This window comes from Panthera leo, chromosome E3, assembly GCF_018350215.1.
Source record: "Panthera leo isolate Ple1 chromosome E3, P.leo_Ple1_pat1.1, whole genome shotgun sequence".
NCBI lineage: Eukaryota > Metazoa > Chordata > Mammalia > Carnivora > Felidae > Panthera > Panthera leo.
This window is the reverse complement of record NC_056694.1, coordinates 16988388-17014039: the sequence shown is the minus strand read 5'-3', so window position 1 is coordinate 17014039 and position 25652 is coordinate 16988388. Positions and strand designations below refer to the sequence as shown.

At 43.2% G+C, this 25652-nt stretch overlaps 1 protein-coding gene across 3 annotated transcripts in view; it reads right to left on the bottom strand.

The window, feature by feature from the left end:
• Positions 1 to 5344: 5344 nt before the first annotated feature.
• Positions 5345 to 25652, bottom strand: part of LOC122210048 (integrin alpha-D-like) — a 29949-nt gene continuing 9641 nt past the window's right edge. Inside the window, exons 8-30 of one of the 3 annotated variants that reach the window (XM_042922460.1) lie at positions 24262 to 24415; positions 24015 to 24165; positions 23746 to 23819; positions 22303 to 22432; positions 22046 to 22188; positions 21754 to 21894; positions 21451 to 21660; positions 20619 to 20749; positions 20343 to 20500; positions 19306 to 19460; positions 18916 to 19047; positions 18017 to 18090; positions 17645 to 17786; positions 16002 to 16115; positions 15809 to 15888; positions 15626 to 15709; positions 13270 to 13348; positions 12999 to 13106; positions 12814 to 12891; positions 12497 to 12610; positions 12245 to 12346; positions 11867 to 11977; positions 5345 to 5736 (exon numbers count right to left, since the gene is read on the bottom strand). In XM_042922460.1, coding sequence (XP_042778394.1) covers positions 5638 to 5736; positions 11867 to 11977; positions 12245 to 12346; positions 12497 to 12610; positions 12814 to 12891; positions 12999 to 13106; positions 13270 to 13348; positions 15626 to 15709; positions 15809 to 15888; positions 16002 to 16115; positions 17645 to 17786; positions 18017 to 18090; positions 18916 to 19047; positions 19306 to 19460; positions 20343 to 20500; positions 20619 to 20749; positions 21451 to 21660; positions 21754 to 21894; positions 22046 to 22188; positions 22303 to 22432; positions 23746 to 23819; positions 24015 to 24165; positions 24262 to 24415 — 2764 coding nt within the window. In that variant the 3' untranslated portion in view covers positions 5345 to 5637. Of the gene's footprint in view, positions 5737 to 11866; positions 11978 to 12244; positions 12347 to 12496; positions 12611 to 12813; positions 12892 to 12998; positions 13107 to 13269; positions 13349 to 15625; positions 15710 to 15808; positions 15889 to 16001; positions 16116 to 17644; positions 17787 to 18016; positions 18091 to 18915; positions 19048 to 19305; positions 19461 to 20342; positions 20501 to 20618; positions 20750 to 21450; positions 21661 to 21753; positions 21895 to 22045; positions 22189 to 22302; positions 22433 to 23745; positions 23820 to 24014; positions 24166 to 24261; positions 24416 to 25652 lie in introns of those variants that run through there. The other 2 variants (XM_042922461.1, XM_042922463.1) reach the window with 2 other exon arrangements.

The following is a 25652-nucleotide window of genomic DNA, read 5'->3' as shown; positions in this document are numbered from 1 at the left end:
TTTTGCAGCCCTTAGGTAACTTTCTAGTAGTGCAATTGATGGGTCACAGGGTAGTTCTATTTTTAGCTTATTGAGGAATCTCCATACTGCTTTCCAGAGTGGCCGCATCAGTTTGCATTCCCACCAACAGCACAAGAGGGTTCCCTTTCTCCAAATCCTCACCAATATCTATTTGTTCCTGAGTTGTTAATTTTAGCCATTCTGACAGGTGTGAGGTGGTGTCTCATCATGGTTCTGATTTGTATTTCCCTGATGTTGAGTGATGTTGAGCATCTTCTCATGTTTCTGTTAGCCATCTGGATGTCTCCTATTCATGTCTTCTGCCCATTTATTAACTGGGTTATTTGCTTTTAGGTGTTGAGTTTAATAAGTTCTTTATAGATTTTGGATACTAACACTTTTCAGATATGTTGTTTGAAAGTATCTTCTCCCATTCCATAGACTGCTATAGTTTGTTGATTGTTTCCTTCACTGTGCAAAAGCATTTTATCTTGATGAAATCCCAATAATTTTTGCTTTTGTTTCCCTTGCCTTCGATGACGTGTATAGTAAGAAGTTGCTATGGCTGAGGTCAGAGAAGTTGGCCTGGCCATGGGTTTAAACATTTTTTTTAATGTTTATTCATTTTTGAGAGACAGAGAGAGACAGAACACGAGCAGGGAAGGGGCAGAGAGAGGGAGACACAGAATCTGAAACAGACTCCAGGCTCCGAGCCATCAGCACAGAGCCCAACGCGGGGCTCGAACTCATGGACTATGAGATCATGACCCGAGCTGAAGCCGGACGCTCAACCGACTGAGCCACCCAGGCGCCCCTGGCCATGGGTTTAAAGAGGACATGCCTGTGAAGCATTTGGAGCCTGAAGAAATGATAAGAGGAGTAGATGAGGTGGAAATTCTTATGGAAGAGATAGGAAGAGAAGAACAAGAAACAAGTTTGTGGTGATGCATTGGAGAAGCAAAGGCATTCATATAGCCTTTTCATACATATGAATTCATACATATTCTGTATGCTTTAGGCTTGAATTCTGTTCTTGACTGATATTAAATTCTGGCCTCTGCTTTCTTACTGCCAGCATTTTCTGATGTATCTTTGACTCCCTTGTACTTTTAATCATCTGATGGAATTTTGTAAAAGAACAAAGTTTCCTTGTTACCAACATCTCACTGGACTTTGTATTTTGACCCATTCTCCAGGTCTGTTTTTCAATTGGAAAGCTTCACATATATGCATGAAAATATATTCATTCTATTTTGTGAAGTAAAACATAACAGGTTACAAAGCAGTATGTTTAGTATCAGCTCACATTTGCAGGATTAAATGCTAAATTGTGTGTGAATGCATATGTATATACATACATACATATATCCAAAAAATTTTTAAGTTATATACAATATTAACCATGCTGTCATCTATACCATCCAGATAGTCTCAACAACACATTGCTCTTTTGAGGCTTCTACTGTGGAAATGGTGGGTTGTGTACATGCCAAGTACAGGGGAGAGAGTAAGGAGCGTCCCATTGCCCAGGTCCAGCTCAAGAGTCAATTGGTGGCCACATCCTGTCAGTGACCTCCTCCAACATTCTACCCCTTGTGACTGGCTATTAGAATGTTACACACACCTCTCTGCTGCAATGTGCCCTGAATGGTCAGCAATGAGTTTCACTAGGATAGCGGCGACTCCTTTAGCAGCTATTTGCATGCACTGCAGGCAGATACCACAGTAGCAGTAGAGGCACGTGCAAGAGAAAACACAGATGAAGATAATGATTCCTAAAATAAGTAACCTTTTTTCCCACCAAGAGCCCCATAATCCAAACCATTTATTTATTAAGTCCCCTAGTTTTGGGGTCAGATCATTCAGGGCATTCACTTGTGTCCTCATGGGATTTAATAAAGATGATACATTAACAGACTCATCAGATATGAACACACAACACTCTTTTTGGGTTATAGCACAGGTTGTCTTCTTGTGAGATAGCAATAATATACAAAGTGATCCTACTTTGGAGGACATGTTTTCTCATTAGAGATATTTCAGTATTCAGTAAATACAGGCTTTGTCAGCTATAATTTAAGTCTTGGTGGATGAATTTAGTAAGGGCTTCTGTGTGTGCTATTATGTCCTCCAGACCAATTAAGAGAACAAAGACAGCAGCCAAATGATCTTGTCAGTGCAAAACAGCTTTCCCATCTGGCCTTGAGGAGAGGGGGGATAGCAATTTTTGTTACTGTGGGATAAACTCTCCAACTCTCCCATGCCCAAGGAAAACCCAGGATGCAGTGTCCCAATCACCCAGGTGGAAGCCATGGCCAAAGATTTGTCCACACAACCACTGGGTCCCATTCAGGGTTACCCAACAAATATCTGGGCAACTCAACCAATCAGTCCCAAACCAGTCACTATCCTTTAAAGTGACAGAATGACTACACAGTTCCAGTGATATCTATCCCATGGCCAACTCCCAAGACCCATTTTTCAGTCTCCTGGCTAGCTAGAAAGTTGTTGGTTTGCACTTCAGGAATTCCCAGGATGAAATTTGAAACCAGTCCCAATATTGAAGGCAGACAGAGCCTGAATGAAGAGTCAGGCCACTCCAGATTGGTAGGTAGCAGAGTTAATAAGCAAGGGAAATATGAGGCTTTTCTTGGGCAGCTGCAAGAATAGTAGATCTTTGCACATGCCCACCAGAATCTTAAGTTTATACAGAGGACTTAACTAGATTGAGGCACATGTACCACCCAGATAGACTCAGTACATATTGCTTTCTAAGGATGTGTCCTTGAAAGTGGCTCCCACAGTGGGAATGGTGGGCAGAGTATATATTCCAAGGACAGGGCAGGGGATTAGAAGACTCGAATTACCTGGGTCAACCAATGGTCACCTCCTTTCAATGACCTTCTCCACCAAAGAGCTCTTCTTGCCTTTGGGCACTATTATCCAAGGACAAAATGCCTGTAGCTATGGCAGCCATCTTGCAATGATGAGGGGGATGGTCTAAGACAAAAGCATCACAAGATAGCCACATCTTAATGTCATTATTGAGTGACTGAATTAATGACTATATCTGGACCCCTTGTGAGAAGGCTTTTTATATACCTTATGTATTTTGATGTTCCCTGTTACTTGCAGCCAAAACCAACTTTCCAGTATAGATATTAACCTCGTTGCTGCTTTTATAGGCTTCTTGGAAATTATGTGACTATTACATACTTTTGCTATAAGAGCAACTTTAATTTATGCTACTGTAGTTTTGTTGTCTTCTCTGTATTTAATGATAAAATTGTTGCTTTGGGATGTTCTAAGAAACATGCTTCAGTTGTTCTGAGAAACCTTTGTTGCCTTATCTGAGAGGTCAATTTTATCATGTGTGAAAATGACACAAAAGCTTTGATAACTTCATGCCATCATTTGACAAAGTTTCATAATGGATAATGGCCTAGGAGAAAATAGATATGTAACCCAATAAAATCCAATTTCAATGGTATAATATTTTCTAGATATATTTTAATTTTGGGTTCAGAATAACTCATCCCACCATTCATATCCCTATATTAAATGTTCACTGGAATCTCATTCAATATTGATTTTGATGATATTATCCTAAGCAATTTACTTTTTTTAAATCACAACTTTTATGTTTCAATGAAAAAATTTTGAGCCATTGATCCATTTTTGTGATTTGGAGATATAGCATAACACAAGAGCACCTGTGAAAAATGCAAATAAAATTAATATAAGTAATAATATGCAAATATGCAAACAGGTGAAAATAACACCTGTTGCCTTCATTTTAGGCAAGAGCCCACTGCAGTCCTTAGAGCCCATGGACAACCTTTAGGAACACAATTATTAAGGATATAGCAGTATTTCTATGAAAGTCACCAGTTTCAAATGTGTGAAATGTATGGGTTCAAAACTGTTCCTTGCTGGTTTTTTTTTTCCCTAAAACTTAGCACTTAGGAGACCACCAGACACCACTGTGATTCATGGAACACATTTTGAGAAACAACATTCTCAAGCTTGATTCTCATATACTCTAATCTTAAGGCCCACTCATAGCTATTGCATAGTATTTTGTCCTTCTGGAAACTCCAAAGGGATTTTGGGCCCTATAATGGTGAATGCAGGAGATATTTTTGGTTGGCAGTAAAGGGTCATTTTCCAGCTTCCCCTAAAATCACTCATCAACTGTCTCACCCTTCTGTAGTTTTAATTCAAACATCCAAATTGCCCAAACTCCTGGGAGGTGGCAGCAGCAGTGGGATCCCTCTAGGGCATGGAATGGCCTGCTATGTGTTGACTCACAAGTCAATACTGGGCACTGGTTTGGCCTTTATGCTAAGATGGGTGGTATAAGAGTAAGAATGCTTATTTGGGGCGGCAGGTCTCTGATATAGGGCTTCAAAGTGCCTTCTAATCACTAGCCATATGCAAATAATGACCCCTTCATTACATCCTAGGATTTGTAAGAAATATCTGTGTATTAGTCCACTCTAATGACCTTTCCAACTGAGCCCCTTCTCCTTGCCCCCACCACAGCCCCATCAGCTTCCTATCAGTGACAGACTGGAGAATAGAGTGAGTAGATTAAGAAGTCAGGTTACCCTAACATAGGGACATTAATAACCTCCATTGTATTTAACTTTCTTGTCCTGGCCCCAGGCTTCACAGAAGGCCAGCATCCACCATGGTTAGTGGACACTATAGGCATCAATATACAGGACTCCCATCCCTACAGTTTTAGACCTTTGACATAGTAACCAAAAAATGCACATGCATTGTTTTGTGCAATGTGTTAAATTGTTAATGCAAACATTTAAAATACACAATTTTTAGGATAATGCTTTAGCATTTCTTCATTCACTATATTTGGAACCTCAAAAAATGGAAGTATCCTGGGCATATTGATCTCTTGAGAGATGCTGGAGCTAGCTGAGCCAAAGTGACATTGGGGCAATACCCCTGCTGGGGTACTACTTCTCCCTCCCAGCCAGCAATGCTGACAAAGGCTGGAAGCCATGTTTACAAATTCCAATGTGTAGACATTTTATTCCCAATTCAGTTTCAAAATCTGGACTGAGATTCCTGAGACAAAGAGCTGATACTGATAGTATTTTACTAGGAATTAGGACAATAGTGATGCACAGAGCAACTCATGATGTGTGTATCAAAGCCCACCTTCTGGAAATGGAGCTGGATTCCTAATATCAATTGGAGAGTTCAATTGCCATTCTATGAAAATTAGGGATCCACCAAAGATAGATGAGGACTGTGGATTGTTTAGTACTGTACTTTAGAAAGATCATTGGTGGCTAGTGAAGAAAGAGAGACTGGAGCCTGAGGCTATTGTTCATGTATTTCTAGGTAAAAATCAAAATCAAGCCCACCCAGGGGCAATGGTGAAGATCCTGTTCTGGGGTTTCCAGTTGCAGCCTTGACAAAACAAATAGCCCTTCCCAGGCAAGCACTTTGGGTGAACACAATGCATTTCCCAAAGGGAGAAAGCAACCTGATCCTGGCCTCCCTCACATGGAGCATTTCTCTCCCTGCTGGCCTAACTTAGGTTAGAGTAAGAGGTCCAGGAAACCTCTCACAGGAGAACAGGTCCAAGGGAGAATAGGAGGTAGTTTCTTATTGGGCAACTTGATGGTCTGAGGTCCCATTTTCTGAGATAGTCTGTCCATTTGCTTCCTCTATCATTTCCTTATACTGACGTTTGAAGAAGCCAACCTATGGAGAGGAAGGAAAAGGGAATTAGGAAATCCAGTGGAAGAGGGGAAATGAGACAACTGGGGAGGGAGAGGGATCACCATTGGAAGAGCCCCTACTATGTTCCAGCACTGCACTAGAAACGTTAGACATGCTATGTCATTTAGCCTTTACCAAAATTCTGTGAGTGGGGTGGAATCACCTTCAGAATGAGAAATCAAGACCCAGCATGGGCCAGGCGCTGCCTACAGTCACGGAAGGAATCAGCGCTGGTATCCACACCAAATCCAGGTCTTTGCTTTTATGTTACAATTTGCTATGAAGGGAAACATGTAGTGAAGAAGAGGAGAGTGGAAAAGACAGGGAGAGCAATTAACAGCGTCCTGAGAATCAGATAGGAAGGTACATTCATAGGGACTAATGAGGACTGGTGATGTCATACGTGGGAAGGGATCTCTCACACTCAGCGACCTAGCAAGAATGTGCACGTAGGCCAGGGGAGGTCTGCAAACCCTGGTACTGGTTGTGTGTTGCAATTTACCATAAACTCTGATCTGCTGTGTGGTCAGGCAGCTGTCTTCTGCAACAAGCCAGCACCAGCCACAAAACATGAAGACCCTCCATCCCTCCATGGGCATCCAAGAGGAGACCCTCCATGGGATCAGGGCATCCAAGGAACTGCGGGGCGGTGGGGGGGGGGGGTCTGTGAAGTGGAAGGTTTTGAAACACAGTTGTGCCTGAGTTAAATCACAGAGTGCTGCACCGTTTGGCAGGCAGACAGCTCAGGCACAGACAGGGTGAAGGCAGGTATATGATAGAAACCAGGGACACAGGCAGTGTCACTGCACATCTGTGAGGGCTTGCTGAGGAGGGGTGGCATGCATTTCCCACTCCAAATAAGAGCGAACAGGGCCAAACCATTTTCTTGTGACACCATCAGATTGAAACACTTCAGTGACTGAACCCATCAAATTGAACCACTCAGTGAGCCACCAAGTGGAGAATGGAGCCACTACACCAAGCCCGGTGACACTGTGCCCTGCAGACATATCTCCATTACAGCAATTGTACCAGAGAATCAGAGAGGCAGGCCCCACTCCCAGAGGACCAGCACAAATCCCTTCACACACTAAGTCTATGGATCATTGACGGCTGCAAAGTTTCAGCTCTAAGGGAAAAAGTGCCTAGTGCCCCATGGGGGTCTTTCTTTTTTCTTTCTTTCTTTCTTTCTTTCTTTCTTTCTTTCTTTCTTCTCTCTTTTGTCTGTTCTTTTTGTTCTTTTATTTTTGTCTTTATTTTTGTTAGATACAGAAAGAGCAATTTTTATTATTTTATTTTAAAAATTTTTATCATTTTTAAATTATATGTATATATTTTTCTTTTCTTTTTCTTTTCTTTCCTTCTACCTTTTTCTACCAAGCTTCTTGTAAAAAGCAGACCAAAACACACCTAGGATCTAGCTTCCTTTATGTATTTTATTTTATTTATTTAATTTCTTTTTCTTTCTCCAATTTTTTAAAAATTTATTTGGTTGTATTTTGATTTTTCTTTCTTTCTTTCTCTCCAAAATCACAAGATGGAGGAATTCACCCCAAAAGAAAGAACAGGAATAAATGACAGTCAGAGATATTTAGTCAATACAGATATAAGTAAGATGTCTGAACTATAATTTAAAACAATTAAGGGTGTTAGCTGTGCCTGAAAAAAGCATAGGAGACACTAAAGAATCCCTTACTGCAGAGATAAAAGAACAAAAATCTACTTGGGCCAAAGTTTAAAATGGTATAAACTGAGATGCAATCCCAAATTGAAGCTATAAAAACAAAGATGGGTGAAGTAGAGGAGGAAATCAGTGATATAGAAGATAAAATTATGGAAAATAATGAAAATGAAAAGATGAAGGAAAGAAAGGTCATGGATGACAATGACAGACTTAGGGAACTAGGTCGCTTATTAAAATGTAATAACATCTATGTCTTGGGAGTCCCAGAAGATGAAGAGAAAGAAAACAGGGCAGAAGGTTTATCAGAACAAATTATAGCTGAAAACTTCTTAATCTAGGGAAAAACACAGACATCAAAATCCAAGAAGCACAGAGAACTCCCATTAAATTCAACAAAAGCGGGTCATCACCAAGGCATGTCATAGTCAAATTTACAAAATACACAGATAAGGAAAGAATCCTGAAAGCAGAAAGGAGGGAAAAGTCCTTAATCTACAAGGAAAGCAGATTAGGTTTGCAGCACATCTTTCCACAGAAACATGGCAGGCCAGAAGAGTGGCAGGAAATGTGCCAGGAAATATTCAACATGCTGAATGCAAAAAATATGCAGCCAAGAGGTCCTTTTCCAGCAAGGCTGTCATTCAGTATAGGAGGAGAAATAAGGACTTTCCAAACAAACAAAAACTGAAGGAGCTCATGACCATTAAACCAGCCTGGCAGAAAATTTTAAGGGAGACTCTGAGTGAAGAGGAAAAACAGAAAGACCAAACAACAGACTACAATGGACCAGAGACCATCACCAGAAACATCACTGTACAGTCAACAAAATGGCACAAATTCATATCTTTCAATAATTACTCTGAATGTAAATAGACTAAGTGCTCCAATCAAAACACACAAAGTGTCAGAATAGAATTTGTTTTTAGAAAGGTATATCTATATCCTGCCTACAAAAGACTCATTTTAGACCTAAAGGCACTGGCAGATTGAAGATAAAAGGATGGAAAACTATCTATCATGCTAATGGATGTTAAAAAAAAAAAAAACCACGCTGGGTTACCTATATTTCTATCAGACACATCAGACTTTAAAACAAAGAGTGTAACAAGAGATAAAGAAGGGCATTAGATCATAATTAAGGCATCTATCCATCAGGAAGATCTAACAATAGTAAATACTTAGGCCCCAAATTGGAAGCACCCAAATACATAATTCAATTAATAACAAACATAAAGAGATTCATTGATAATAATACAATAAGAGTAGAGGACTTTAACACCCCCAAGGAAAATGACTTTGAATGACACACTGGACCGGATGAACTTAATAGATATATTCAGGATATTTCATCCTAAAGCAGCAGAATACACATTCTTCTCAAGTGCACATGGAACATTCTCCAGAATAGATCACATACTGGGTCACAAATCAGCCCTCAACAAGTACAAAAAAAATTGAGATAATATTATGTATATTTTCAGATCACAATGCTATGAAACTTGAAATCAAGCACACAAAAAATTTTGAAAACCCTCAAATACATGAAGGTTAAAGAATATCCTAACTAAAGAATTAATGAGTTAACCAGGAAATTAAAGAAGAAATTTAAAAATACATGGAAGCCAGTGAAAATGAAAACACAATGCAGAAAAGGCAGTCTTAAGAGGAAAATATATTGCAGTTCAGGCCTGTCTCAAGAAGCAAGAAAGGTCCCAAATACACAACCTAACCTTACACATAAAAGAGGCAGAAAAGCAACAGTAGAAGCCAGTAGAAGAACCGAAATAATAAAGATTAGAGCAGAAGTAAATGATATAGAAACAAACACACAAAAACAGTAGAACAGATCAATGAAACTAAGAGCTGGTTCTCTGGAAGAATTAATAAAATTGATAACCCCCTAAAAAGAGTTATTAAGAAAAAAAGAGAAAGGATTCAAATGGATAAAATCACAAATGGAAAGGAGAGATCACAACCAACACCACAGAAATACAACAATTATAAAAGAATACTGTTAAAAATTATATGCCAGCAAACTGGACCATCTGGAAGAAATGGGAAAATTCCTAGGAACTCACAAACTACAAAAACTTAAAGAGAAAGGTATATAAAATTTAAAGAGATCCATAACCAGCAAAGAAATTGAATCAGTTATCAAAAATCTCCTCAAAAACAAGAGTCCTGGGGCAATGGTTTCCCAGGGGATTTCTACCAGACATTTAAAGAAGAGTCAAACAGAACAGATGAACATAAGGGAAAGGAAGTAAAAATAATATAAAAACAGGGAGGGGGACAAAACATAAGAGACTCTTAAATATGGAGAACAAACAGAGGGTTACTGGAGGGGTTGTGGGAGGGAGGATGGGCTAAGTGGGTAAGGGGCATTAAGGAATCTACTCCTGAAATCATTGACTATATGAACTATAGTGAAACTATATGAAAGATATTGAAGAGGACACAAACAAAAGGAAAAGCCTGTATGTTCATGAATTAGAAGAAAAAAAACATTGTGAAAATGTCTGTACTACCCAAAGCAATCTACACATTTAATGCAATCCTTATCAAAATACCACCAAGACACCTGTTGTGATGAGCACTGGGTGTTGTATATAAATAATGAATCATTGGATTCCACTCCTGAAACTAATACTGACTGTATGTTAACTAACTAAAATTTAAATTAAAAATGAATAAAAAAAGTAAGTAAATAAATAAATAAATACCACCAGCATTTTTTGCAGAGCTAGAACAATCTTAAAATTTGTATGCAACCACCAAAGACCCTGAATAGCCAAAGCAATCCTGATAAAGCAAAACAAAACTGGAGGCATCATGATTCCAGATTTCATGCTATACTGCAAGTCTTTAGTCATCAAGACAGTGTGGGTACAAAAACAGACACATAGGTCAATGGAACAAAATATAAAACCAAGAAATGGACCCACAACTATATGGTTTACTCATCTTCGACAAAGCAAGAAAGAATATTCAATGGAAAAAAGACGGTGTCTTCAACAACGGGTGTTTGGAAAACTGGGGAGTGACATGCAAAACAACGAAATTGCACCTCTATCCTATGCCATACACAGTAAAAAATTCAAAATGGATGAAAGACCTAAATGTGAAACAGGAGACCATCAAAATCCTAGAAGAGAACAAAGGCAGCAACCTCTTTCACTTTGGCTGTAGCAACTTATTAGTACACACGTTGCTAAAGGCAAGGGAAACAAAAGCAAACCTGAATTACTGGGACTTAGTCAAGATAAAAAGTTTCTGCACAGTGAAGGAAATAAGAACTAAACTAAAAGGCACCCTGTGGATTGGGAAAAGATATCTGCAAACAACATATCTGATAAAGAATTTATAAAACTCAGTAGCCAAAAAACACACAACCCTGTTAAGAAATGTGCAGAAGACATGAATAAATACCTCCAAAGAACACATCCAGATTGCTAACATGAATATGTTCAATATCACTCATCATCAAGGAAATACAAATCAAAACCACAATGAGATACCACCTCACATCTGTCAGAATGGCTAATATTAGTGACACAAGAAACAACAGGTGTTGGCAAGGATTGGGAGAAAGGGGACCTCTTACACTGTTGAAGGGAATGCAAAGTGGACAACAATATGGAGGTTCCTCAAAAAACTAAAAATAGATCTACCCTAGATCCACAAATGCCCTATTAAATATTCACCCAAAGATAAAAAAAGACAGATTTGAAAGGGTACATGCACTGCATGTTTATAGCAGCATTATCAACAAAAGACAAACTATGGAGAGAGACCAAATTTCCATTGAACTGATGAATGGATAATGATGCAGTGTGTGTGTATGTGTACGTGTGTGTGTGTGTGTATATATATATATATATATATATATATATATATATATATATGATGGAATATTACTCAGCCATCAAAAAGAATGAAATCTTACTATTTGCAATGATGTGGATGAGCTAGAATGTATTATGCTAAGTGAAATAAGTCGATCAGAGAACGACAAATACCATATGAAATCACTCATATGGGGATTTTAAGAAAGAAAACTGATTAACATATGGCAAGAGGGGAAAGAAGAGAGAGGGAAACAAACCACAAGAGACTCTAAGTGATATAGAACAAACTGCAGGTTGATGGAGGGAGGTAGGTGGGAGTGGGCTAGATGGGTGATGGGTATTAAGGAGGACACATGTTGTTATGAACCGTGGGTGTTGTATGTAAGTTATGAATTACCGAATTCTACTCCTAAAACCAATATTGCACTGGATGTGAATTAGATTTAAAAAATTAATAAAAAATTTGATAATAACAAAAAATAAAGAATGTGTACCTATATCCAAGGTGAGCTCTTCCCCACAATGCAGAAAGAATGGGATCAAAAACTGATGGTGTCAAAAGCAGGATGAAAACACTCACCTTGTAGAGGATGGCTGTGATGAGAGCCAGCAGCAGCAGTCCTCCCAAAGAGCTGCCCATAATAATGGGGATGGAGTTGTAGACCTCATACTTCTCTAGTACCATCTCCATCTGGAGTGGAGGTGACCTCATCAGAAAGTATCAGAACTCTTGCTGTCCCAGACTCTTCCCAGGTTCCCCAACCTTTAACTCTCTCCCCTCCTTCCTTTACTCCAAGGGGTGACATACAGAAAAACTCATGGGCGTAGGGACAACCCTCCTGCTGAGAGACCTTCATCCTTCCTCCCTCCAAGCTTGTGAGTCTCCCACAAGGCACCACAGATTTTGCATTAGGAGCCCTCTTACCAGCCTGGCCACTGCCTACCACACAGTCACTACCTGAGCACTCAAGAATGCCTCTTGTCCTGGAAGCTGGGAATACATGGACCTGTTGAACGTGATTTCAGCCACACTTACAATCAATACCTTCTTCTGCAATGTCTACAAAACAGAGGGGGCACAGATGAGGAACTAGCACTGGGAAAGGCACAGAGTTCAAGAAATGTCCTGGCTGGAGGATGGACACAGACGTCATCTGGTGGCACCTGAATCCTGGGGGGAAGGGGGGACTCTCCTGTTGGGCCTACACACCTGGCTGACCCAGTCAAAGCTGAGGTTGCCCTTCAGGATGAATTCAACTTCCTCCTGGATGCCAAAGGAGGGCAGGTCACAGCGGAACCTCAGGCAATCAGCAATGGAGCAGTTCTAGGGACAGGAGAGGAATGAAGTTGAGGAGGGTCTTAGTTTAGGCAAGAACGACAGCAGAAAATAAACTCTGTCAGGCTTGGGGTTGAGAACAGATGAAAAATTATAGGACATATGTATACATCTGCAACCCAGCAAGTGCATTTCCCTATATACCCCAATATACAGCTGGTCCTGCAATGGGAATCCAGGGTCTTTCTCACCAGTACAAGACTCCCTGGAATCTGGGTCAGGAATTCAGGATGCTGGGGAGGTTCCCTCTCTGACACGCAGGGGAGACTCTAGTGAGAGAGAGAAAATAGCCACAAAATGATCAACATTTCACTGGTAAGACGGTGTGGGGCACTGTGGGTCAGACTCCGGAGCATTAGGAAAGGCAAGCAGGCACCTGTGAAGGGGCCACAACAGCCACATCCCACACAGCCACACCATTCAGCAGGATAGGAACCCAGAAATGAATGCTGATGGCCAGATCTCGCTGACTCAGGTTATTCACCTGCAGAAAATTGAGACAGAACGTTATTGTGGTCCTAGAGCATCCCAAATCCTACTCCTTTCCTGGTTCTAGCCCTCAGGTACACTGTCTGTCTCTTTTCCACAAGCTCCAAACATTAGCAGCACCATGGGAGGGAAGATATGGATGCTCCCTGGCTTCTCACACGATAACGATGCTCAGCTTCTTTCTTGCTCTTCTCACCAGAAGTTGAAAAGTTGAAGTACTTGGTAGATTCTTCCTGCCTGGAGAGAGAGGGCTTGTTGGTGAGAAACAGCTACGGAGCCATCCTCACTTTTGCCCCAGTCGTCTTCCAAAGGCTCTGTGGGCCCAGAAGAATGCCCAGAGATATAATTACAGTCCCCGCATGCCTCTGCAGACTCAGCTTCAGCCCTTCTCCCATGACTTTTGCCCCAGTCACCCAGAACTGCTAGGTTGCCCTCTGATACCCTGGCTCTTTCAAGTTCCCATAACTTTGTTCAAGTTCTTTCTTTTGCTTGGAATGTAATTACCACTCCCCTTCTGGAAAATGTCACTTAAAGGCCCAACTTAAACATTACTTATTATAACATTTAAACACTTTCCCACGAGAAGAAGGCATTCACATGGCTTTCTCCTCTAGTAGGTACGTGGTTGGCCTTAGGTAATGCTTGCAGAGGCCACTGCCAGAACAAAAAAGCCTAAGGGGACTCAAGGGAATCTTGGTTGGATCACTCAGGAAAAAATGCAGTGCAAGCCCCTCCAGATGGAAAGAATAAAATAAATGTGGCTATCCTGCGGCAGCTAAGTAAATGTGAAAAAGGATGGTGCATGAACACAAGACCCTGGAGCAGACATAAATGTCCCAGGCTGCAGGTGGGTTTCCATCCATCTATCCATGCATCCATGGCCTTCTTCAGTAAACATTTACCCTGTGACTGGCTGTGTGCTTGACTCTGGAGATACAACAGTTAACAAGCCATAATCCCTGTCTTTCCAGAGTTATCATCTAAGGTCTCAGTGGAATCAAGCAAACAAGCAACGGGACATGCACATTTCACCAGCAGCTAGTGTACAGAAGCCAGGCCAGCCATACGGAAACTCCACGCCCCCCACCCCAGTTTTCCCACAGATGTGACTGTCAGTTTGATGATTAAGAACACAGGTTTTGGAGCCAAGCCATCTGGGTTCACATTTCAGTCTACCACTTCCTACCCAACTAATTTAAGGCAAGCTACTAAACCTCTCTGGAGCCCTGTAGTTTCTTCCTCTTTAGAATGAGGATGCTAATAATAGCGCCTGTAATAGAGTTGTGAGGCAGTTTGCAGCAATGACATAAATGTTAGGATTTATTTTTTCCCTCAGTGTGTTTGCCCTCCTCTATGCTCCTGATCCCAAATGTTTCTCTCTGTGCTTCAGTTTTTTCACCTTAAAACTTCAGTTCTAACTCTCTTTTCAAATTTCAGTAAATCACTCAGTTTTCCCAATCCTTGGAGAGGCACAGTAGTATATGGGCATGAGCACAAGCTCTGGAGTCAGACCATCTGAGTGATTCGTGGTGCTATCACTTCCCAGCTGACTGACAGGGGCAAGTTATTTAACCTCTTGATTTCTTTGTTGCTAAAAAAGGGTGGTTAACAATAACTATGTCATAGAGTTATTCGAAGGATTAAAGGAATGTAGATATGTGTCAAGTACATTTAAAATGCCTGTCATATCATAAGTATATATAACTGGAAGCTCTTAAATTACAAGTTTCACTGTTCTCCCATGGTTAGAAGGGGAAATTAGGACACAGAGTTTGGAAGGGCAATGACACACTGTTTGATCAGCACCCCCAACCCAGTTCCCCTAAAATTTCATGTGTCAGCAGCAGCAGCAACAACAGTAGCAAACTCTGTCCCATGGCAATATTATAAGCTTCTGACCAACTCACTAAGCCTCTGGAGTTTGGTGAGGTATTCAGGGCTCTTTGCCCTGCTTCCAGCCTGACCTGCCCCTGCTCCTCCACCCACCTTCAAAACTGAGAGCAACAACCCTGCACTTGCCTCTCCTGTGGCCTGCTGCAGCCTTGGCCTCTTAGAGACTTTCCCAGCAGTTTCTCACACCTCTGCTCTCCTTCTGGTTTGGTGAAAACCTGACCTTTATTTCCTCTGTGTGGTGACAAACCATATTCCCCACTTCAGAGTGCTAAAAAAGCCTCAATCTTAACCTAGTTAGTTTCACCTCTGCACATTCATATCTAGCACCAAAACCAGAATTGGCTTCATGTTAAAGGAAGCCTCCATCTTAGAGAAAGAGAGAGGAGTGCACAATGGTGGCAAATGTGCATCCAAATAGTAGGCCAATTCATCAGAGAAGAAGCAAGAACTGTATGGTAGATGGTATTATAGATAAATGTACGGCTGGTCACAAGTATTTCCATGTGAGGAATCAGAGGGGATAGTTTAGATACCCACCCTTTCAAGAGCAGGCTGGGCAGCCATGGGAGGTACTAGGCTTAGAGGAAGGTCAGAGGTCAAGGGAGGGCAGGTATTAAATACCTGCTGATCACCATGTAGACAGCATATTTCACAGGGAGCTCCAGCTGGAAGGTGGTCTTGCTGGATGTAGGCTTATTATTCTCACTGGAGAGAGAGGGGGGGAGCCCAGTTGGGAAGGAATCCAAGAGAGAAACCTCTGACTGGAGCATAAGATGGAAGAGTGAGGGATACACCTGGACTCACCTGCTTACATTGGCCCTCAGAAACAACTTGTCTCCTAGGGTGGCCTTGTAGGAGACATCAAATGTGATTAGGAAGGTGCCCTGAGAGGAAAAGAATGAAAGAATGGGGATAAGGAAAGTCATGGGGGAGTGAGGGAAGAAAATGGGTAAGGACAAAGGAGCAGAGTGATGAGGATTTGGGGGGAAGCATTCACCTTAGTGCCCTCGTGGAAGATGGGATGGTTGATGCTACAGCTGCTGCTCCTCAGGCTCTCATTCCCTGTGGGCGCTGCCTCACATTCCAGTCGCAGTGGGCGCTGGTGTGGTTGCTTCCAGAGGAGGAAAAGAAATTCAAATATGTTACCCATGTGCATATGTGGGCTAGATATATAACAGTGGGGCATTGCAGAACAGTAGGGAAAAGGACAGACTTTTCAAAAAATGGTCTTAGGAAAATCGGCCTATTCAAAACAAAATAAAACAAACAAAAGAGCAAAACACATTGGATCCCTACCTCACTCCATACATTAAAATATTCCAGCTAGATAAAAATTCTTAATGTGAAAAGGCACAATTATAAAGCTTTTAAAAGATAATACAGGGGATTATCTTCATAACCTTGGAGTAGGGAAGCATTTCAGACAAGATCCACACATTAAAAAAAAAAAAAAAAAAAAAACGACAAAGGAAAATATTTGATAAAATTCAACCACAATCAAATTAAGACATTTGGCTCATCAAGAGACACTATACAGAGACTGAAAAGACTGGGAACAGGACTGTAAAATATACTTAATACATATAACTGGAAAAGTATTAGTAACAAGAATATTAAAGAGCTCTTAACAACTAGAAAAGTATGGACAACTCAGTAGAAGAATAAGGAAAAGACTTGGACAAGCACTTCCTAAAAGAAGAAATCAAAATGACCAGGAAATGATTACAATTTGCTCAACTTCATTAAATAAATGTAAATTAAAACTTCAAGGAGGTATCAACAGATAGACAAAAATTTTAAAGTCTGACAATGCCAAGTGTTGGAGTGGATGGAAAGCCACAGGTGATGGAAGTGCAAATAGGTGGAAATGGTTTGACTTTACTTATAATTGAAAATATGCATACTCAATGATTCAGAAATTCCATAACTGACATACATCTTCCAAATATTATGCATATGTGTACCAAGATACATGCTCAAGAATAGTCATGGCCAATATCAGAGAACAACTCAAATGACCATCAATTGTGAAATGGGTAAATAAGTTGTGGTACAGTCATACAAAGGGATTCCAGATAGCAATAAAAGTGTTTTACAGCCACAAGGAACAACATGGATGAATTTCACAAACATATGTTGAAGAAATGAATAAATATACAAGAGAACATATAACATGTTTCCATTCATATAAATTTCAAATATTGGCAAAAACTCACTGGTTTTATCTAAGAAACGGCAATCACTATTCTTACTGTGATCATCAGTTCCTAATATACTTTAGTGATTACCTTTGGGGAGAGAGTGAGGTTATAAGGAAAGGCACAGGGAGGACATCTGGGGGTGCCAGCAGTGTATTATTTCTTGACCTCATGCTAATTACATAGACATTTCATTAATATTATTCATCATACATAAGCTTTATGCACTTCTCACTCTATCTCCCTTCCTCCCTCCCTCCATCCCTCTCTGACTCTGGAACTCTGTATGTGTGTGTCTGTGTATGTCTGTGTGTGTGTGTGTGTGTGTGTGTGTGTGTGTGTGTGTGTGTTTATATTTCACCAGAGAAGAATTAAAAGAAAACTACTATAACCCAGAGCAGGGAAGAGATCCCAGCAACTGGAGCCCAAGGGAGCTATTTACCTGGGTTCCTAACACTCGTCGATAGGACAGCCCTGCTGGATAGTAGAAGTTGATCACAGTTCCATAGGAATCCTCACCTTCATTCCACAGAGTCACTGTCACATTAAGCTCCAAGGAGCTCCCTACCACCAGGGTCTGCAGGCTGGAGGAGGAAGGACAAAACTGAAAAAGAGGCTCCATTGGAAATGAGTTGGAATTGGATAGGGGGTAGGGGTGGGACTGTGGGAACTCATGAACTATTGGCTGAGAACATTCCAATCAAAATTTCTTTGTTAGAAGGAGAGCCAAAGGGAAACAAAAGTACATCTCATCCTATGAGGATGGGAGACCCAAAAGCTTAAGTGTCTAGAAATGAAAGCAGATAGAGCTCACCCTGAGGAGATGAGACTGACACTCAGGTCTCCTTCACAGAGGTGATCTTGTCCACAGTTCTTCTCAAAGGGGAGCTGCAGCAAAACAGAATATCTCTTCCCATCCATGTCTCAACCTTTCTTCATTCCCCTCAGTAGGAGCACTCCTCTTAATAATGAGTAATACTCATTATTGAGTATTACTGAACACCCACTCTGCACACAACAGTGTGCTAGACACTGACAAGAAGTGGGGCAGTGGGGAAGGGGCAGTTAGAATATAAAAGAATGATAAGAACTTTGGTTTCAAGGGGCACAGAATTTAGTTGAGGAGTTAAATCCAACTCACATTGGAACAATTATTCAACAAACACTGTTAAGTAACAATAAGGGGGTGGGTAGGGAGTTAGAAAAACTGGAAACTACAGGTGAATTAGACATGGTTCTTGTACTTATGGAACCCACAATTCTAAAGGACCCACAAAAGTAGATGCAGATTGCTATGATTCCAGTCATGTAACGTTGGTATCACCATGAAGTAATAGGAAGCCAGAGAAGTGATAGATGCTGAATGTGGTTTCCAAAAGAGTGGAAGATAAGACTGGAGCTTTGGGGACTAGAGAAGATCTTTGGGGTGGAGAGAAGGAAATGTTTTCCAAGTAGGAGATACCACATGGAAAAAGGAACAGAAGTAGGAATGAGAAAAGTTGGGAAGGATTTGAAAAATGAGAACCAGAGAGTTTATATTGAGATAAGGTGGGCACCAGCTGGGACATGTGTAAAGGTCTTAGCTAGGCAGGGCCTTGGTAACTGGGTGGAGGCAATTTGGACTTGATGTGGTTGGGAACCAAAATAGGTTTTGAAGCACACAGAGATACAGTGAAAATCAGTACATCCCTGGGATTTCGTCAGAAGACTCACAGAAGCATTGAAGAGGTCCTGTGAGCCCACAGCCAGCACAGGGCGAAGGTTCTCAGATGAGGGGATGGGCTCCCCAGCCAGGGAGAAGTTGAAATGTAGGATGATGGGACTCAACACGTCCTCCACACAGTCCTGAGGGAGAATAGGCTTTCAAAGCCCCACTATCCTTCTCCTTACTTTCCACCACTGGCCCTTCTCAACTGCATCCATTTCCTGCTGTCCAGTCAGAATTTTGTGCAAGCTGTTCAGCCAGGTACTCTGGCCTCAACTTTCCTCTCTCAGGCCCCACTCTCCCCACCCTTTCCACCTCACCCAACAGGCAGCAGAGATGCCAGAGATTATCCTTGGGCTCCTTCTCCCCCCACCTTTCCCAGAACCCAAAGTCCTTACTGGTAAAAGCAGCTTAATGGTTTCACAGTAATCCCCCAGCCCCAGGGTTTTTCTTCGAGACAAAGTCCTGTTCTTGGTCTCATCAAAAATGGCACGAGAAATCAGGCGGCTTGGGTCTAATGCCAGATCATACCTGACAGAGCTTTGGACATCACCTGGAGGAGAATGGGAAACAGAAGACGAAAAGTCAAAGAGAACCTCTGAAGTTCTATGCTTTTTTTTTATTTGTGCAATAAATATTTGCTGTGCACTTTCTATGGGTCATGAGATGTAACAGGTGCTGGGGATATAGGTAGAGAAGGAGATAGAGAAATATAGCCCCAAGGTCACAGTCTAGGAAAAGAGATGAGCATGTAGGACTTAATGTCACACCATGATCAACTCAACAGTGGGATCCTCAGTTGTACCAAGGAGGGCTTGCTGGACGTCAGAGGTGCCTCCCTGGGTGGGCCTTGTCTGATCTCTGACCTGGAGGATGAGCAGGGGTTGGTGAAGAATGGGGAAGAGAAAATCCCAGACCATGAGAACAGTGGCTAAGACCAGAAGGGAGAGAGATGATGGCACATTTACAAAAAGGGAGAGTGGGATGAGGTGAGTTTGGAAGGGCAGAGAGGAGCAAAGTCAGCAAGGACATTGTAGGGAAGGATTTTGGTCTTTCTAAATGCAAGAAGAAAGTGGTTGAAGGGTGTTAAGCAGGAAAGTAAGGAAACTAGATTTGCATTTTAGGAACAATCCCTATAGTTTCTCTATGGGGATAGGGTGGGAGCTGCAAAAAACAGACATGGGAACAGCTCAAAGTATAGGTAGGAAAGGTAGGAGGTGGCTGGGGCCAGTGGGGAGAAATGGGCAGATGTACCCTGGAGATAGAACCTATGGCCTGGGTGTGGGGAGAGGGGGAGAAAAGGGACCCAGGTTTCCAACACTGGCAGCTGGGTGGATGTGGAGGTGGTATTTGGATTCCTGGGCGCATTCTCTCCTGACGATAGGGTGGGAACCTTTATGGGGTAAGGGGCTAGACTCACTAGGAAGAAACTCACCTAAGTGGTCCAGTGAACTTTTGCGGATAGTGAGACAGACTGTGGCATTTCCAGCTTCCAGAGTGGTGGGCACCTCTTCCCAGCACTGGTACACAGCCTTTGCCACCTCTGAGGGCATGAATCTCATAGTCACCCCCACATTCAGCACTGGCTGACTCCTGAGGGTGCAAAGAGGGGCTGAGGACCTGACTCTGACCTTGGGGAGGAGAACAAGGGAGGCGGCAGCTTTTGAACTGGACACACAGAGGGAAAGGGTGGGATGTGGGGAGTTATCACCTGAGCAGCAGCACCTGTCCCCGGGCCCCCACAGCCAGGTCCACTAGTCCATCCTGGGTGAGGTCCTGACCCCCACTCAGCGACTGTCCGAAATACTGGAGTGTGGGAGAGAGCTGGGAGCTTGCAATCCGCTGGCCAAAGAGGGAAAGGAGAAGTGGAAGTCAAGGGAAGGTCATTTGAGAGGTTTGAGAATAAAGATTTGGAAAGGAGAATACAGTGAATGAAAGTAGAACTGAATGGAAAAATTGAAAAGGAGAGATGAATGGGTAGGAATGGAAAGCAAGTGTAGTGAGACCCCAGGGATCTCAGACAGAGAGAGGCAAGCTCCTTTGGTCCAATTCATGTGAGGGTACAGGCTAATGACAAAATTAAAGCATAACAATAGAAATATAATAGGTTAATTTACTCATCACGTGTATATTCCTTCATAAATATTTGATGAACAGAGTACTTAGTACTCCATTGAGTCGTCTTTACAAGAAGCCTATGGAGTTTATCATTTAATGTTTCATAGAGGGGAACTAAGGCTCACAGAGGTTAAATCAGTCACTGCCTAAGGCAACACAGCTGACATGACTGGCCAGGCATTTGACCAGGGCCTGCAATCTCTTACCCACTAAACTGCCCACAACAGATTGGAGTCTGTTTGGAGCCAAAGGACAAAAGAGAGATAATTTGCACTTAGCTGGGCCTGGTGAAGTTCATGGCAATAAACCCCTAAAAGGAGAATAGCTACTACTAAGGTCCATGACAAGAGGCACAGGGACATCAGGCACATCTAAGACATGGGAAAGGAGGTGGAACTGGAAGAGGCTTCAGAGAGGGGCCTCACCTGGCTGTGGGAGGGCCTGATGCCCAGTTCTGAGGTTCCATGAAATAGGTAGACAGCACCCCGGTTTTCTTGCTCTCCTGGGGCACCGATGGCGACGTCTGTCAGTTTGTCCCCATTCGCATCCCCCAGCACTGTCAAGGCTGCCCCAAAGCGGCCCCAGGGGTGGCCCTGCTCCCCACAGAGAATGATCTCACACTGCCACCTAGCCCTCTGCGGAACAAAACCAGTGTCATGCCCCAACCCAGACAACCCCTCCACCCCACTCCCAGGCCCCACCCAGCCCAGGTCTCATCAGACACTCACCCCCTGGGGCAAGTGGCACACGGACACCTGGCCCCCCCACGTCAGCTTGTAGTAGTGTGGAGCCCCAATGAGGACAAGGTCAGAGCTACCATCTCTATCCACATCCACAGTACAGAGGGAGGCCCCAAAGTAGGAGCCAATCTGGAGGGCAGAGCGTGAAGTCACCCTGCCTGCCTGCCCCCTGCCACCAGAACCTTACCCCGTGGTCCCCCAAACCCCTTCATCTCCTCCCTCTCCATCCTTGGACACCCTGCCACCCTCATGGTCCACTCTGGATTCCTCTACACCCAACCTGGGTCCCTGCAACTTCAGCCTTTGGCTTCCATTGTCCGGACTCCTGGGTGAAGAGGACAACCTTCCCAGTATGCTGATGGCGGGGAGCCCCCAGGATCAGGCTCTTCACCCCCTTCCAAAAGGCCAGCTCGGTGGAGTAACCTGGGGGGAGGGCAGGCCTCAGCACAAAATCTTCCTCCCCATCCCTTAAGTTCCTGCCCTTTCCAGGCAGCTCATCTCCTCCCGCCTGTGCCCCCAACCACAGCTTTTTCTCACCCAGGTAAGAGTCCCTCATGTCCACGTTCTCTTGAGACACACTGATGAAAGTGGGGCTCATATTTTGGGGGTATAGGAAGGCACCTCCAGACCAGCTGAAGCTCCCCACAGCCCCCAGAACTGGTCCATCCTGGGAGGAAAGGATTCCAGGGCTAAGCAGTTTTGAGTCAAAACAAGGCAGCCTATTCCAAAGCAATGCCTGCTGCCGACTCCACTCATTATTTGGAATTCTCTTTTCTTTCCCCAGTCCTGTCCAGCAGCTTCAATCCCTGACTCCTAATGTCTCTCTCAGTCCATCCCCAGTGCCACTGCTCCAGTAAGTCCCAGCTCTTCTCACCCACTGCCCTTTCTGCCTCCTATTGTGTTCTTCTTCTCCATCCTCCTCAGTGTTAGGTTTCCTCAGACCAAATATATAGCCATCACCCAGCTGGCAACCCAAGATGGCTCCCTGTCACCAAGACCCTGAGGATGGCATCTCAGGTCCTCCCCAGACAAACCTGTGGAGTTGCTCTATGCTTTGAGCATAGAGCTCAAACACACCGAGTGTTTGACCTGGACACCTCTCCTCTCTTTCTGAGACGCAACTCCTCCCTTGGGAAGAGTCATCCTCAAAGCCACCTTCTCTGTGAGGTCTTCCTTGGCTCCCTCGGGGAGTGATAGGTGTTTCCTACTCTGCATACCTTGCTTATTGCCTTTCTAAACTTTTGACTATAGATAATTTAGAACATATACAAAAGTAGAAAGAAATGCACAATGAACTCGTAAGTACCCAGGTTCAATGATCAATTCATTACCAACCTCGATTCATTTCTATGTCCCTCCAACTCACCCCCAAAACTCTTTTGAAGAAAATCCCTATGGATATTTTTAACACACATCTACTTTCACATAAGTCATGCTATTTTGTCATTTCTTTGGTCTGCATGATCTGGCCTTTCCCATCTCTCCACCCACTCCTTCCATGCTGCCCCTCACTCACCCTGCTCCAGCTATGCTGTCCCTTTTATCTCCCTAGTGCAGTAACCTTGTTCATGCTTCAGGACCTTTGCACTTGCCTTTTCCTCTCCCTGGAGCAATCTCTCCCCAGATTTTTCCACACCTATCCCTTTCTCATCATTCACCCTCAGTTGTTATTCCTCAGGCCTCCTCTGATCATCTCTCTTGCTCTCTTCTAACACAGAGCATAATCTGAAGATCTTTTGTTTGTGTTTATTGCCTCCTCCCACTGTATGTGTGCTCTTTGTGAGAGCAGGAACCTTGGCTATCCTGTTCTCTGCCGTGCTCCTAGCACCTACATACACTGCCTATATGTCTCTCTCTAAACGGACAGTGACCTTGAGGACAGGATCTCCTTCTTATTTACTTCTGGGTCCCAGGTCCCAGCACAGGGCTGGCCCAGGATTGGTGCCTGAGACCTGTTTATCAAGCATATGCTCCACCTACCATGGTGAGCACTGAACTGAAGCCTTCTTGTGACATCTCATGCTGGAAGGAGCTACTTGTCCTCGACTGGGTTCCTGTGGGAAAACAGGTCACTTAGGCTCTGGGGACCATGAGACCACAAGGACTTAGAAGGAGAAGAATGAGTCTGGGTCTCAGGTTCTGGGGCACAATTTTGGGTGACATGTGAATAGGGATGGACCCTCAGAACTGTAGGGAACAATCGGGTTGGGAACCTTTGGATTCCAAGACCAAGCTCGCCCTGTATTTACCCTCCACTGCAAAGATCTTCTCCTGCAGCTGCTTCTGGATGCTGCTGAGTGCTGCAAAGTTGTCCACCTTGAACACATGATCCTGAGAGGGCACTGAGCCAATGGTGTTCAGCTCCTCCCTGGCAGTGGGTTCCTGGAAAGCATCTCCCACCTGTGGCAGAGAGGCAGCTGAGGAGGAGCCCACCAGCCTTTCTGCATGGGTGAGATGCAGTCTCAGTCTGAGAGAGCCACGAGGAAGAGGACGTACCCCAATGGCATAGCGAATGATGCCAGCTTTCTCTGCCAGGGGCATGACATCACTGTATTCCAGGGGGTCTTTGTATTTCTGCCCATCTGTGATGACAATGAGAATCTTCTTGGCACTTTCACGGGCACCATTCCTACTATGAAACAGTTCTTTCCTGTCAAGGAAGAAAGGGAGTTGGCTCTCCTGAGATGAAACTGATTTTGAAAAGAAATCATTTGCAGCTCTAGAAGGTCATCTGGGGAGACTTTGGTGTTCTGGCACCCTTCAACTTTACCAGGAAAAATGTTAAGAAAATGCCTCAGCTACGGGTACCTCGGTGGTTTAGTTTGTTTGGTGTCAGACTTTGGCTGAGGTCATGATCTCACATCTCATGAGTTGGAGCCCCACATCGAACTCTGCACTAACAGCCTGGAACCTTTTTGGATTCTCTGTCTCCTTTTCTTTGCCCCTCCCCCAGTCTCTCTCTTTCTGTCTCTCAAAAATAAATGAAAACTTAAACAAAAGAAATAGTCTCAGCCCTTTCTGAAAGCCATACAATAATTAGTAAGACCAATAATAAATGTACTCCTATGTCTTGTTCTAAAAATCCTGCCATTATGGAACCTCATTTACAGGAGACAGTGTGGTTCAGAGTAGGAGCTTTGGAGTCAGACACTTGGTCAATTGTTTTACCTCCCTGAACCTCTGCTTGTCTTCGTGGAAGATGAGAATAAGAATTGTGCCATAGCTCGTCTTCAGTGTTGGCCCCAGTGTGCCACATCTGATTCCCTTCCCATAGTGAATCTGACCTGTGACTTGTTTTAATCAGTAGCATGAAATGGAAATGACACTATTCTAGTTATGGGCTTAAAAAGCCTTGGTAGCTCTTGCACTTTGGGGAGCAAAGTTGGTAGGAGTATGCCTTTTTCAGCATTTCTCCAGTACCACCCCTAGAGTGGTACCCTGGGGTGCACAAGTCAAAGATCCCAGACATTCACCCAGTTCTTTCCCAGAAGAGCCACATCTTCTGTTCTGGCCCCACCACCTAAGCCATTTCTTCATGGTCTGCCTAGCACCCAGTGCTGGACAGGCACATTGTAAGCACCCAGTTAATGCAGAGAACTCACATAAATGAGGATGTGGGGGTAGAGGGATGTGAGTGAGGAGACAGGCAGAACACACTTGGCAACAATTCCTGACTCTCTGCCAGGGATGTCAAAAAGGGGTGCACCATTTTCTGGATAAAACTCTAACCACTTGTCCAGCACTTCATGTTCAGAAGCACCTCATGCATCAGATCTCATGTAATCCTTACAACCAGGATGTACATTTATCCTCATTTGACAGTTTACTGAGACTTAGATTCAGTAACTTCCAGTGTTGCCCAGATTATCAGCAGGGAGCCAGAATGA